We start from the raw sequence: 14,471 nt of genomic DNA on the forward strand, positions 1-14,471 counted from the left end.
GAAGGATATAGCTCAAGTGGTACTGCTCATGCTTAGCATGCATGAGCTCCTGAATTCAATCCCCAGTACCTCCCCTGAAAATAAATAAGCCTAATTACCTACCGCTCATGCTTAGCATGCATGAGCTCCTGAATTCAATCCCCAGTACCTCCTCTGAAAATAAATAAACCTAATTACCTACCCCTCAAAAAAAAAAAAAAAACAGGGACAGACTAGACTACTGGCTCCCTGGGCGTCCTTTAAATACCTTACTTTGCTCCTGTATAAAATGAGGTAATGACTTGGTGTCCTAGTTTATATAGAGAAAACAGTCAACCCCAACTCATAGAGTATTTAAGTTGAATATCAGGCCCTCAACATAGTAACACAGTAAAAGCTCAAGACCTTTTAGTGTTTTGTTATTGTTATTACAGCCAATAGCAAAAATGTCTAACACTTCAAAAAGACGCTAGAAAAGATCACTAGAATTTGCTGTTAAGGAAAGGAAGCAACATATTTGACAGTGTGTATAGCATGTCATCATTTGTGTTAGAAAAGGGTGGATGGACACAACATTGTAAAATGATTATAAATCAATAAAAAATGTTTAAAAAAAAAAGAAAGAAAAGGGTGGATGAGAATATAGATTTGTTATACTCACCTTTGCATTTGCTACAAGCTCCTAAAAGTAGTATCCTGTGTGAGTGTAGAGGGAGAGACCAATGGATGGAGAGGGATTAGTGATAGAATAAAACTTCATAGTATATATAATTTTGAATGTGTATGTATATATATATATATATATATATATATATGAAAGCATATATGAGATGTAAATATATTCAAAATATTTTTAAAGTAAATTTTTTTTTCTGAAAGTCAAGAAAAAAATGAGGTAATGAGATGGCCTAGAAGACAAGGTGGGAAATAAGCTGTGTAAATACCAGTCCCATAAGGGCAGGACCAAGGACCAAGGAAGAAGAGTCCCAACTCAGGGCCTCAGCAATAAAAATTGCTCAGCAGACCTCCTAAGAAATGGCTGTATTCCAGTGAGCACTTAAAAAATCCTATTTGAGCTCTTCCTTGCCTGAAAACTTCCACTGAATCCTCATTAGCCTTAAGATGAAGCCTCAATTCTTTAGGGCTATGTTAGTGCTTCTTCACACTTTGGCCCCAACACACCTTCCCCATTTTATCTCCCTTTTGTCCCAATTCAAGCCCTTGGATCTAGCCAACCTGGGCTAACCACACCCAGAACATCTCCCACTTCTAAGCCTCTCCAGACACCATAAAATGTTGCGGTCTTGTGTTGCACTAATGCAGCCTGTGGAAGGGAGGGCCAAGAGGGGATCAAATCAAGGCCAAGTTCCGCTAGACAAGCCAGCATGGAAGTGCTTCATGGGCTGGGCTGGGAGGAAGGGGTGTTTTTGCAATTGGTCTTCTCAGTAGGAGATCTTATTGTATACTTGAACAAAAGCAGCCCAAGCATTTGCTTCACATCATTCCCCTTGCCTTCAGTGACCTCCTTACCACTCCAAACGCCTATCTGACTTGGAGCTTCTCCATAAAACTTCCCCAAGTCACTATAACTTCATAGTGATTCCCTGTACTCTTAAATTCATGTAATTCACTTGTCATCTAATCATAGCATTAGAGTTTTGTGTTGTTTGGGGTTGTTATTTAATGTATATTTTTCTTACTTTATGTGAGTGTGTTCTAAGCCCCAACTAGCTTGTAAGCTCAGGACAAACGTATTTTTTGGATCCCTCCATGTTTCCCAGGAGAGTATCATACATACAGCAGGTGACCAATAAACATTTGTGGAACAAATCCTGTATACAAAAAACATCCCAAGCAAGAGTCAGTCTCAATGAAATTTATTGGTTCAGCCAAATAAAGCAGGAAGGAAAGCAGCTTCAGGAATTGGACCTAGCATAGAGGCCTCTTATGTAAAAATATCTGAAGGGTCTGAAGGGACCACATCAGTGTCTTGATTTATCTTCTCTCTGCTTCTAGATATGGAAAACAGGCTTCCTTTCCAGCCAGTGTCTGCAGATCCTAGCAACTGCTATCAGGGTTAGGGATCAACATCATTCATTTCCTTATCCAGCACCTAATAATGTAAATTTTAAAATTATGCATTTATCAGAATGGGTAGATAACTAGCTTGATTGTCAGATTGGCTTGTATTTCTCTTTGCCATCTAAAGGACAGATTGCTGCATTATCAATGGATGCTGTAAGTGCCAGAGTAAGATATTTGCCATTAATCTATTTCAGGAAATATTCTTCTGTGCCTTTTTACAGAGTGTTTCAATAGCCAGGAGTTTTTTTCCTGTCTGGGTTTTACCTGACCTTAAAAACTGTCAAGGACCGATGTAGTCCACTGCCTGTTCTAGAAGATTTTCACTGGTCAGGTTGCTTTCCTCTCTGTGGCTGTTTGGCTACCTCCCCCTTCATGAGGCTGCATCTTTACAGGATCTGCTGACTCTATAATTGCCCTTCAGGTCATTGATTGCTGCTTTAGCAATAACAAGGCCTACAATCTTGATTTTTAGTATTACCAGTCTACATTCCCCTTTTTAAAAGAATTATGCACATTTCAAATCATTTGACCAGATGTAGGGAAAAGGCTTTGAATTTTGCAAGCCAACCAAAGAGAAACCAAAAAAATGAAGAAAATCCAGTGTAAGCTAGATATCTGTTTTCAAACACATTTTCTGCTAAGGACCCCTTTTAGGCTACGAATATAATTCAGTTGTGTCTTTTGCGCCATACTCTCAATTTTTAATACCTCATTTTACCATCCCCCATAACCACAGCCAGGATGTTATCTCCCGGCTCTTCGTTTCTCATTAGCTCAGCTTTTTTTTCTTTCAGAATATTTCTTCTCTACCTGTTAGTCTATTCAGAGGAAGACAACCTTTAGAAACGGTGACAAGGTAAGAATAAGGAGGTTCGGCTGCTGCATTGCAATGTGATTGGAATGAGTAATAGTTTTTCATTCTGTACAGCATTTTTCTCCACCTACCAGATAGGAGATCGTGCCTTCTCTGCCTCATGGTGATGAGATTACGATACATCCAGAAAAATTCATTAAGCACCTTGCAGAGAGGACCTACATTGTGGTTTTCACTTCACTGGAGTCACGGGCGGGAACACATTAGACAAAAGACATCGGCTCTGGAATTTGTGGGAAAAATATTCTCTATTAATGGAAGCAAAAAGAAACTTCTATCGTTAAAACACATAATCAGCCTTAAACGTTCACATAGGGAGCCTTGAAGAAACAGCCGCAGGGACCCCTCCCGCTTCGGCCGCAGTGGTGGGCGGGACTTGTTGCTTTGCCACGCCCCCTTGCGCCAAGTCCCCAAGGGGCGCGGCCCACCCCGACCACTGGTTCCGGCGCTGCCTGAAGCCAGTTTAGCCCCTCCTTCCCCGCGGAGGGACAGTTCTTGCGCCTGCGCCCTGCGTCGCTGGGCGCCTCGGCGCGGCAGATGCCCGCCCCCCGCCCCCGACGCCCGCCCCAAGGCCATTTGTGCGCCTGCGCGCTCGCGCTCCCGCCCTCTCGCGGCGCCCGGCTGAGTCAGTCAGTCTGTCGGAGTCTGTCCTCGGAGCAGGAGGGGCGAGGCGGTTTTGGAGAAGCAGCTGCCCGATTATTTTCTTTCCCCTCCCTCTCTCCTGTCCCGCATCTCTCTTCACCCCTCTCCCGCCCTTGCTCGCGCAGCCATGGCGGAGCCGTCGGCGGCCACTCAGTCCCCATCTGTCTCCTCGTCGTCCTCCGGGGCCGAGTCCTCGGCGCTCGGCGGCGGCGGCAGCGGGAGCCCGGGAGCCTGCCCCGCCCTGGGGGCGAAGAGCTGCGGCTCCTCCTGTGCCGGTGAGGCGCGCCGGGGGGACCTTGCCATCGGGAGGGGGGCGTACGGGGTCGGGGACGGCAAATCGCCCTCGCGTTTTATAGGCTTCAGCCCCCGGGAACGAGCGTCTGGAATATGGGCTAAGGGGGAGGGGAGCCTAAGGTCGTGCCGACGGTGAGGAAATAACGGGGTGTGAGGAAAACAGGTTGGGGGCGGGGAGATATTCTAGAGAGTGGGCGTTAACGCCGAGGCCCGGCGGGTCGGGAAAGGCACCAGTTCGCGGGAGCCGTCCACCGAACCGGGGCGATTTAATGGAGGATTAGAGAGATTGAGAGGATTGGGATAGGTTGATGGCAGGAGAAATGATTCTTTAGGATTTTGAGGGGATGGCGGTGAAAGGGTTGCATTGCAGCTTTGCAGACAGGTATTGACATAATCATTTATGGTAGTCTTCCAAAGAAACACTTTTTTTTTTGGTTGCCCGGGGGAAGGATGAGGAAGTTTAATGGAAACACTGTAGGCATTTTCTATACCGTTTTCATCTGCCTTTAATTTTTTTGTGCTCAGGCTCTAAATGCCCGATTTTTCTGAGGCTCGGAGGTAGAAGGAGGCGTGATGAGAATAGCTCGGGGAAGATTTGGGAGGGAGCTGCTGATGGTCCAAGATGGATCCGTGGCTGCATCTGCAACACAGCCTCCTCTTCACTGGCGTGGCTTGGGGATGGGGACACGCAATTTGTTGCTTATATTCTAAAAGATAATAAATAGAGTCATGCCAAGCCATCAACATATTTTAATTTCATGCTTTATGTCGGCTGTTATTGATCGAGGTACAACAAAAGGGGGTGTTTACCGCAGAAAGGGGGGAGGGGAGAAAAATTCAGACAAAGCCGAGCCTGGTGGAACCCCCTTCTCCTCCCGTCTCTGTGAAAGACTAGGAGGGAAGCTGCAGGCGGCTTTTACTTTCCATTGTATACGCGTCTGCCTGCTGGTGGGAGCTGGCTGGCAAGCTCCCCTCGTTCAGAGATCTGCAGTGCAGATGCCTTCTTGAGGGGGAAAAAAATGCACCATGAGCAGGTGGTGGTTCTTAAAGGAACTCAGTCTTTGAAGGGGGAAAAAAAAAAAAGCTCTTTGCCAAAGGAAGAGCAATAAGCTCGGGAGCGTACAGGTAATTTTATTCTTCAGTTAACCTTAAAGGATTTTGAGAGATTTTTAAATGCTTCATTATCTCCTTTGCCAGAATCTTGGGTTGATTGTTCTAAAGAACAAAATTGATCTTAGCTTTAAGTATATTCTGTACGTGCTTTTGGAACAGATTTCCACCTAAGAGCTTTGGTACCCCGTTGGATTTTCCAGTGTGGTTGTGACCGTTTAAGAAGAAAAACAGTATCAGAGGGAGCTTCTGCAAGGTCAAAATTGGCTGTCCAGATAAAGGAATGAAGCAGCAAATTTAGAACCCTTGTCCACTTTAAACCACCACTGTTTCCCCTCCAAATTTTTATGTTCTGGGCAAAGGTCCAGATTAACAGCAGCTTCCCCATATACTTTGCAACTTGGTGTTTTGGTTTTAGTCACTTGTCATTGCTTACTGTTCGGCTGTCGTCCTTTTTGTGCATATCTTTTAATGTTTCTTGATTTAAAATTTTTGATTCATTTGAAAAACAAATTAGAAACCTTTTCTACCTTAAACTCCATTGCAAATATATATTAATATTGTGTAAAAATCATTAATACAGTTTTAGGGGGTTCAATGCAAGATCTTCATTTGGTCACTACTTGAAAAGTTTAGCTTAAGACACTGCAATGTATAGTCATCGTTTCATTGCAGAAGCTCTTCCTCCTTGCAAAATGCTTTCTCCATCTGTCAGAGGAAATATGTCTTGCTTCTGCACAATGAAAATAAGATGAAGTTTTTATTCCAAAATTTAACTCATTTAAAATGGATACTAAAAAAAAAACTGCCTGGGTTATTTAAAAAATCTGTAAGTGTTGGTATCAACCTTTAGCTTCCCTTTCTTTCACCAAACTCCTCTTGGTTTTAGAGACTTTGAAAAATAGCAAAAGAAGAGTGAGTGGTTGCTTGGTTGTGTCTTCACTGGCCTGTCTAGTAGCACATTATAGAAATTTAGTTCCTACCTAAAGGTAGTGAGTGAGTGATAGCACTCTCTGACGTTAGTGCAGCTGGCAATGATGTATGCATGGAGAAGATCAGGGGCCAGGATTGCCTTCCCAGATTTCTGCCTTTGATCGAAACCAAGAGTTTCAAAAGCAAAAATTTGAGGTTGAGATAAAAGAGACTTAAATAGCGTTCTTTTCAGAGTGAGGTTTGCCTTATTAGACATCAAGGGTAGATACGTGTCTACTGTCTGAACTTTAAAAGTGCTTTGATAGTTCACTATCTGTAGTCTTTGAAATTCTGTAACTTGCTAGAGACTATTCTTTATTATCGCTATGAAAATCATGATGTCATAATAAAGCTACGTTTCTTGTATCTGTTCATGGAAGTTAGCTAAAAGCAAAAACGCTTGGACAGCTTAAAAATAAGATTTTTGCTTTAAATAATTTTTCCTCTCTTGTGAATCTTAGTTCTGTGTACTTTTTATGGGATCATTTTCACACTTTGTTCTAACATGTCAATCATATAAATAAGTAATTTGTATTTTCAGTCTTAAGTGAAAAAGAACTCTAACCACCTGTTCAACACTGACATTATCTGAATTATATTCATGTCAAATTAGCAGTGGCACTATAACATGGTGCCCCAGAGACACCTAGATTTCAGTCCTGACTCTTTCTCTCATTAATTGTATGACTTTGTGCAAATCCTCAGCCTCCGCACATTGTAACCTAGACAAGTCTGCTTTGCTGCCCCTAAACCGTAACTTTTATTGAATAACAATACCTAATATTTGATACATCTATTTGCAAATTTCAAACACATAGATACAAAAAATGATTGAATTACAAGTGAGAAATCATAATCTTCCTCATGATACAGGAACATTTCATACCTTTTTCTTTATGAAAGTGAATCAATTGTTTTAGCTTTTGACCCCTCACATAAATGTCTTAAAGCTGCCACTTCTTTTACTTAGCTGATCTGTTGAAGAAGCAAGGGAGAGCCAAGATGCCTCATAGTTTGGCATCAATATGCTTAAATTTCTATGGCATTCTGACCATAATAAATATAGTTATGATGCATTATGAAACTCCTAACAGTGGAAGCAAGAGTACAGGAGACAGCAAGAATGGTCAAGTCAATATGGTTTACAAATGCCTGTTGGCTTGGATGGTTTTTATTCTCTGGAAATAGAAAATTTCTTTTAATGCCGTTTTCTTTTGGAGTCGAATTCACCAATAATTTAGCCACTCTGATCAAGAAAACCAGTCTATGTATATTTAACAGTTATACCTGCCTTAAATTGAAATCTCTACGATATTGTTTATGAAGTAGTTGGTAAGAGCATCAGTGTTTTTGATTTTAATTTAGAGATGATTTGAAAACAAAATAATGCTAATACTATTATTCGTCCTGATATAAGAGGATTATTTTGTAAATAAAGTTTGGTAGTGAAGGAATTGGTGATACGTCATTGAAAGGCAAAGGGAAAATTAAAGTTCTCAGTTTTGTTTGAACCAAGAAGTTGTTCTGTAGAAGGGCACTTCTCTTTACAGTAGACATAAATCTAGAATTTACCATTTTTGTAATTCTCAGCAGAATTACAAAGATTCCAAATAAATGATTAACTATGCATATATGTTGTATGTACCAAGCTTATAGTTTGTGTTCAACTTTATTATTAATGATGAATTTATAATTGCCTCCTAAACTGTACAGACTTGGGGAGAATACATAAATTTCAGAGTAAAACTTTTTGGATAAAAATTACCAAGTTGTTAGTATGTTAATATAATTTAAGTCATTCTGAAGTTGTCCAGGAAACTGATTTACCTTTTATTCTGTTTATTTATAACAGCCATTAATTCTAGAATTATTTTGGACCTTTGGGTATATTATAGATGTTCTGAAAAAGTATGCATGCTAAATAAGTTTAGCTGTAATCAGTATTGCTTGTGATTGCATCATTTAAGTCTTTTACTACATATCTGTGTCTAGTAACATCTGTTAAAGTTATTACTAAATTAAGACATGTTACTCTGTGATACTGCAGTTTCAGAGAGGATCTCTTTTTATACTGTATAGGATTCACGATTCTGTTTTACACTTTGTGGTAGGGTGGGTAATTGTCAGCAGTCAGCTTCCTCTTGTGATGGTCTTTTTAAATTTCAAAGAAATATTATCTGTTTTCTCCAATCAGCTGACTTCGTTTTCCGATAAGGACATCATCATAACCTAAGGGGGAGAGGGGAATAAGTGAGCTTTTTGACATGTTCCTCACTGACAGTTTGCCCTTGCGGATATATTGAGGGGTATTCTAGAAAATGTTGTTAGAAAAACTAATACAGCACCCCCTTTGTCCTGTTATCTGAAAGCATTTCAACTAATCATTGTCTTCATTTTACATAGAAAATGGAAATATTTGATTTTTATGTCTTACATTTGTGTATTGCATTATGGTTTAAGTTGTGCCCATATATTAACTTAATTCAGCAAATGTTTGAGCATACAGTAAGCTCTTTGTTAGGTGCTGTGGGAAATAGGAAGGTAAATAAAACATAGATCATCTCTCTAAGAGGCTGTATTCAATAGGAGAAAGACTTGCATTATGTTTATTTGTGAGCTCTGTAGCAAAATAAATCTGACTTTAGATGCGGAATCAGATTTAGAGAGACTAAGTGATATGCCCAAAGGTTTGTGGCTGTGACGTTGAGAGTAAGATAAAAAACAGGGATTGAGGGCCCAGTTCAGTTCTCTTTCAAATGTATACACTGCTTCTCTTTATTTGAAACAACATGTAATAAAAATGCTTCAGTGACTCTCTTAAACTCAGTTATTGGTTAACTGAATTCAGTTAACTTAGAAACCTTAACTTCTGCTTAACTTCCTAAGCCAAGTGCCTTTTTGATCCACTGTTATACAGAAAATTCTCTTGTCAAGTTTACCAGTTATTTTCCACATTGTTAAATGCAGTGGTCACTTCTCTTCATTTTGAATGCCCTTGACTTTTATCTTTCCTGCATACAACAACTAGCAAGTTCTGTTGATTCTACCTTCAGAATATATTTATTGATTACCAGTTTTCTCAAGCTCCATTGTTATGACCCTGGTCCAGGCTATTATAGCTGTCCTGGATTACTGCAAATGTCTCCTAACTGGTCTCCAGACTTTCTCCCTGGCTTCTCTTCAGTCTTTTCTTGACACAGCAGCTGGTGTAAGGGTGTGAAATATATAAGTCAGATCGTTTCATTCATTAGCAGATGCTCCAGTGCCTTCCAATCACATTTAGATTAAATGCCGAAATCCTTAGAAGGCTTATGAAGCCCTACAGTATCTGGCCCCAGATTCCCCCTTGCTCACCCAGCTTTAGCTACACTGATCTTGCTGTTCTTCGCATCAGGAATATTTCTCTCTCAGAGTATTATTTGCTGTTCACTATACCTAGAAAGCTCTTCCCCCATATATTCTTGTAGCTCTTCACTCTCTCACCTCCTTTAGGTATTTGCCTGGCTGCCTTATCTAAATTGCACAAGAGGAAAAGCAAACACTTCATAGGCCTTTCCTGTTTTATTTTTCTTACCATTTGTTATAATCTGTCTTAGGGTATTTGACCTACTCTGTTTATTGCCTGTCTTCCACACTAGAATATAAGTTCCATTAGAGTGGAGATGTTTGCTGTTTTATTCACTATCTGTCTCTAATACCTGAACAGCACCTGGCACAGAGCAGGCCCTCAGATATTTTTGAATGAGAGAAGAGAGTTTATCATTTCTGTTCAGCAACTGAAATTAATCCTTAGCTCATAATAGATGTTTAGTAAATATTTTTGGAATGGATGGATGGAGAAACTCTCTTACCAGAAAAAATATGCATATCAATGAAGTAGTACATAAATTCTCACAGATTGATAAAGTACTATAAAATCCACTCATAAACTTCAGGTTAAGAAAATTTGGTTTTTAAAAATCAAGTTATAAGTTTTACAAAAACTTATGGAAATTGATGTATTTATTTAGGTGCTAAGGAGAGAATTTCCATGTAAGCGCATAAAACTTTATCCATAATAAATACATCTTATCTTTAAGATTGGCTTCTTTTACTCCAATCTTTACTTCTGGACTCGAGGTATTTTACACTAATGGTTTTAGTCCAGAAAACTGTAACCACTTGAATGTCACATTTTGGTGTATTAGAAAGAGACTCACTTCTGATAAGGACTCAGTGGTACACTTGCCTGATGTGTCAGAGTTTTACAATATGTTAAAATAAGTTTAATTTCCATCTACTCCTAACAGAATCTGGTATTTTGATTTGATACATCTCAAACATTATTTGAAGAAGGGTAAGACATTCCTAACAGTAAATGTAGTGCTACTTTAAAAGTTGGGTTATTAAAGTATTTGTAACCAAGTTACTATTTATACAGTCCATTTTGGTTTTTTGTCCGACTTTCTAATTTTGTTTCTTTTGCAACAAGGATTCTACTTGTTCTTCCTCTTAGACTGCATATACATTTACTCCACAAATGTAAAAAGAAAGCTTTCCAGCTCTTTTTAGTGTAACAGAGTGAGCATCTCGACTCATACTAGGGAGAACTACAGCTTTAGTAACTACTGCATTAGTGGGACTAAAAAAGTCCCGTCGTCAGTCTTTTTTAATTTTTTTTCTTCCAGTTTTATTGAGATTTAATTGACGTACAGCACTGTATATTTTTGGGGGATGGGTGGAGGTAATTAGGTTTTTTATTTTTTTTTTTTAATGGAGGTACTGGGGATTGAACCCAGGGCCTCATGCTTACTAGGCTTGCACTCTGCCACTGAGCTATATCCTCCATACTCAGAGTCTGTTTTCGAAATAACAGTTTAAACTCTAACTGTTTGGTTTTCACCAAACATTTATTAAGGCTCTGTAATGTTTAGTCCTGCATATTCTGTTCCTTCTACTGGCCATTATATTCTGTACGTCATGAAAGAAACAGGGACATCTAAGATGGTCCTTAACCCTAAGGTGCTTCCAATCAGGTTGAAATTTATTTCTGACAGCAAATAAATTGAATTTATTTAACTAAATATTAGATCTTATCTAGATTTATTGGTTCCAGAGGACTAAAACATGAATTGGCCAATTTTCAGTAGTTACATTAGCTCTAAATAGGTAAATAAAAAATCAGCATGCTAGTTTATGTAGATTTTCCCCACTCCTTAAGTGTGGAAAGTGCTTAGTGACTTGCTTCCAAAGAGTACAGTGTAAAGGGTAGGGAGCAGTACTGTGGAGAAACTTGGCAAACCCCACCTCAGCCAGGGGATCAAGGTTAACATCATCAGTGATAAGTCATATTGATATACCCTTGTCATGATATGACAAGGATGGCTCTTCACCTCAGTGGTAATCCTGCCTAAAGCTCGCAACTCCAGTCTAACCATGAGAAAAACATCAGACAAACCGAAATTGAGCGACATTATGTAAAATTCTGATCAGTACTACTCAGAACTGTTAAGATCATCAAAAGTAAGGAAAGTCTGAGAAATTGTCATAGTCCAAAGGACTATGTTCCATCTTCAGAGACATGATGACAAAAATGTGATGTGATATCCTGGATGAGATCTTGGAACAGAAAGGAGCATTGAGGAAAAATTAAATCTCAACAAAGTATGGGCTTTAGATATTAGTAATGTATCAGTATTATTTCATTAATTGTGACAAATGTACCACCACACTAATATAACATGTTAACAATGGGAGAAGCTGAGTGCTAGGTGTAAAGCAACACGTACAATCTTTTCACCTTTTCTGTAAATCTTAAATTATTCTAAAATAAAATTTTAAAAAGGACAGAAAGCCTTAATCATGAAATAAAAATTGTTTGGGAGAAGTAGATTGGCCAAGTACTGCAGTGGCGATCAAGCCAGCACAAAAGGATAAGAAAAAGAAATAGCATAAAGTTTGGGGGGGAATCAATCTGCTGATTCCTGGAGCTCTGATGGGGGAGGGGGTAGTAATTGGTTCAGTTTAGTAATTGGTTCAGTTTCTACCAAGATGGTCTGAGTTGCCATCAAGAATTGTGGTCAAGAGAAAGAGTGGAAAGACTGCCCATTTTTTGTGGCCTACAGAATTGTTCCTGAAAGTAGCTTGCCTCTTGGTCTAAAAATATAGGCTGTGTTCTGCTGATGGTGAAGGACACATAGCTCCAAAATAAACAATTCATTGAAACAGTATTTTTACTACAGGTTAGAAAATTCAGACAGTTAGGTTTATGTAGTGTATTTTCCCCCTGATCTAAATCAAAACTTGAATCCCACATCCAATCCAAAGCTTTTTTTCTCTTCCTCTCTCCCCCAACAATACATCTAGCACAGGCTTGACAAGAATTTGAAAACCTCCACTAGTGTGCCCTTTTGCTGTTTTCCTCCTTGTTTTTCCACTTCTTACCTACTCAGTATCCTGCTGGAGAGAAGGGTTAAGAGCTAAAGGGATGGGGTCTTACCTTACTGGTTAATGGAATTTTAAAATATTGAGAGGAGAGGGCAGTAAAAATGCAGGATTGTTAAAAGAAATTCATTTGAAATTAAGCAAACAGCAACCTAAAATAATCCCATGTATATAAACCTCATGGTAACTGCAAACCAAAAATCTATAATAAATACACATACAAAAAAAGAGAAAGAAATCCAAACATAACACTAAAGATAGTCATCAAATCACAAGGGACGAGAAGAAAATAAGAAATAAATCAGACAGAGAAAGATAAATACCGTATGTTATCACTTAAATGTGGAATCTAAAAAGTTAATGAATATAACAAAACAAACTCACAGATTATTATAGAGAACAAACTGGTGGTTACCAGTCAGAGAAGGAAGGGGGAGGGGATTAAGAGCTACAGACTACTATTTATAAAATAAATAAGCTGCAGGAATGTATTGTACAACACAAGGAATATAGCCAGTGTTTTATAATAACTTTAAATGAAGTATTATCTGTAAAAATTTTGAATCATCAATCAATAAATGACACTGAATCCTCAGCTTATATAACTAACCCCAGTAGAAATAAGATTCAGTAGATAATAATCATGAGACTTGAACAAAATAAAATATAGATGAAAGAAGATCAAGCACTCCAGCAAAGTGCGTTACGTAACTTTTCTAATTACTCAGAATATAGCTCTAGTCATGATAAAGATGCAAATGTTGAAGGCACATGTAAAAGGTTAAATAGAAGTAATTTATGAAATGTGAATGGAAACAAAGCAGTATTTCTAAATATTAAGTATATCACTTCCTGCATGTGATTGAGTTCACAAGTAATTAAATTAAAAACAATGTCATAAGTATAACAACAATAAAAATGTGTGTATATAAACTTGGCTAGTAAATTTTCAGGTAAATAACACATACATTTCAGACCAGCAATATAAAGGCAGGTGATCTGAGTGGTAGAATGATAGAGAAGGAAAGGCACAGGCTTTCAGGAAAAGTTTAGGGTTAAATCTTTTTTTTAATTTTTAAAAATTTTTTTAGAAAGTTGTTTGTTGTTGGGCAGGTGGTAATTAGGTTGTTTTGTTTTGTTTTCAGTGGTGGTGCTGGGGATTGAACCCAGGACCTTGTGCATGCTAAGCATCACTGAGCTATACCCTCCTCCCCTAGGCTTAAATCTTGATTCTGACACTTAAAATCTTCAGTTTTTGTTAGAATTTGATTTAATAAATACTTAGTTCAGTGTCTATGACAGATATTCAAGACTCGGCAAGTAAATGGAAGCTCTGTTTTCAAAGAGGCAGTTTTTAAAAATTTTGACAGTTTGTTACAGCTTAAAGTATTATGAAGATTTAAAATCCAATGGTGTGAAGACTAATAAGATTATTCAATAAACAGTTTTATTGAAGACTACTCAACAAACAGTCTTATTGAAAATTATTCAATAAACAGTTTAGAGATCCCATTTTAAGTGTCCTTTTTCCCTGTCTAATGTCACTAACCCATTCCATGTAGGTGGGGAGAATAGGTATATGTTAGGAATTATAAGAAAAATGGATGTTCATAACAGAAAATGTAGGAAACAAAAAATATAAAGAAAATTAAAAGTCAGTATATCCTTTCATTTTGTAATAATTCTTTTTTAAAATAATACATGTTCATCATTTTCAAAAACTCAAACACAGAAGCAAAAAACAATTCTCATAATCCCTCTGCTCAGAGAGTGAATATCATTATCCCTTTTACTTCTTACATGAATTTGTATTTTTTACCAAAATGAGGTCACATTACTTAAATTACTTTTGTAATGTTCTTTTTTATTCTGTGTATTATCAACATTGTTTAGTGTCAGTAAATTCTCATCTACAATGCAATTTTTAATGAATAGTATCCCATTGTATGGATATACCAAAACCTATTTAACCAGTCTCTAGTAGACCTTTATTAAGTTTCCTTAATATTTGTGATGAACAATCTTTTAACTATAGATTTATTATTTTATTTATAAATAAATTCATTATTTATTGGAAATAGATTTCATCGGG

General features: G+C 38.1%; 1 protein-coding gene, 1 long non-coding RNA gene and 1 other non-coding gene across 4 annotated transcripts in view; 1 reads left to right on the forward strand and 2 right to left on the reverse strand.

Moving 5' to 3' along the window:
- Positions 1-1,840: 1,840 nt before the first annotated feature.
- Positions 1,841-3,470, reverse strand: LOC140698808 (uncharacterized). Its single transcript, XR_012076778.1, has 2 exons — positions 3,010-3,470; positions 1,841-2,092 (listed from the first exon to the last, which is right to left on the reverse strand). It is a non-coding gene; the product is annotated as an uncharacterized lncRNA (long non-coding RNA).
- Positions 3,471-3,559: 89 nt separating this feature from the next.
- RTN3 (reticulon 3) overlaps positions 3,560-14,471 on the forward strand; it is a 56,285-nt gene continuing 45,373 nt past the window's right edge. For both annotated transcript variants that reach the window (XM_072970171.1, XM_072970170.1), the window contains exon 1: positions 3,560-3,855. In XM_072970171.1, coding sequence (XP_072826272.1) covers positions 3,708-3,855 — 148 coding nt within the window. In that variant the 5' untranslated portion in view covers positions 3,560-3,707. The remainder of the gene's footprint in view (positions 3,856-14,471) is intronic.
- TRNAT-AGU (transfer RNA threonine (anticodon AGU)) lies at positions 10,710-10,782 on the reverse strand. Its single transcript has one exon. It is a non-coding gene; the product is annotated as a tRNA-Thr (tRNA).

The sequence above is a fragment of the Vicugna pacos genome, chromosome 10, assembly GCF_048564905.1.
Source record: "Vicugna pacos chromosome 10, VicPac4, whole genome shotgun sequence".
Classification (NCBI taxonomy): domain Eukaryota; kingdom Metazoa; phylum Chordata; class Mammalia; order Artiodactyla; family Camelidae; genus Vicugna; species Vicugna pacos.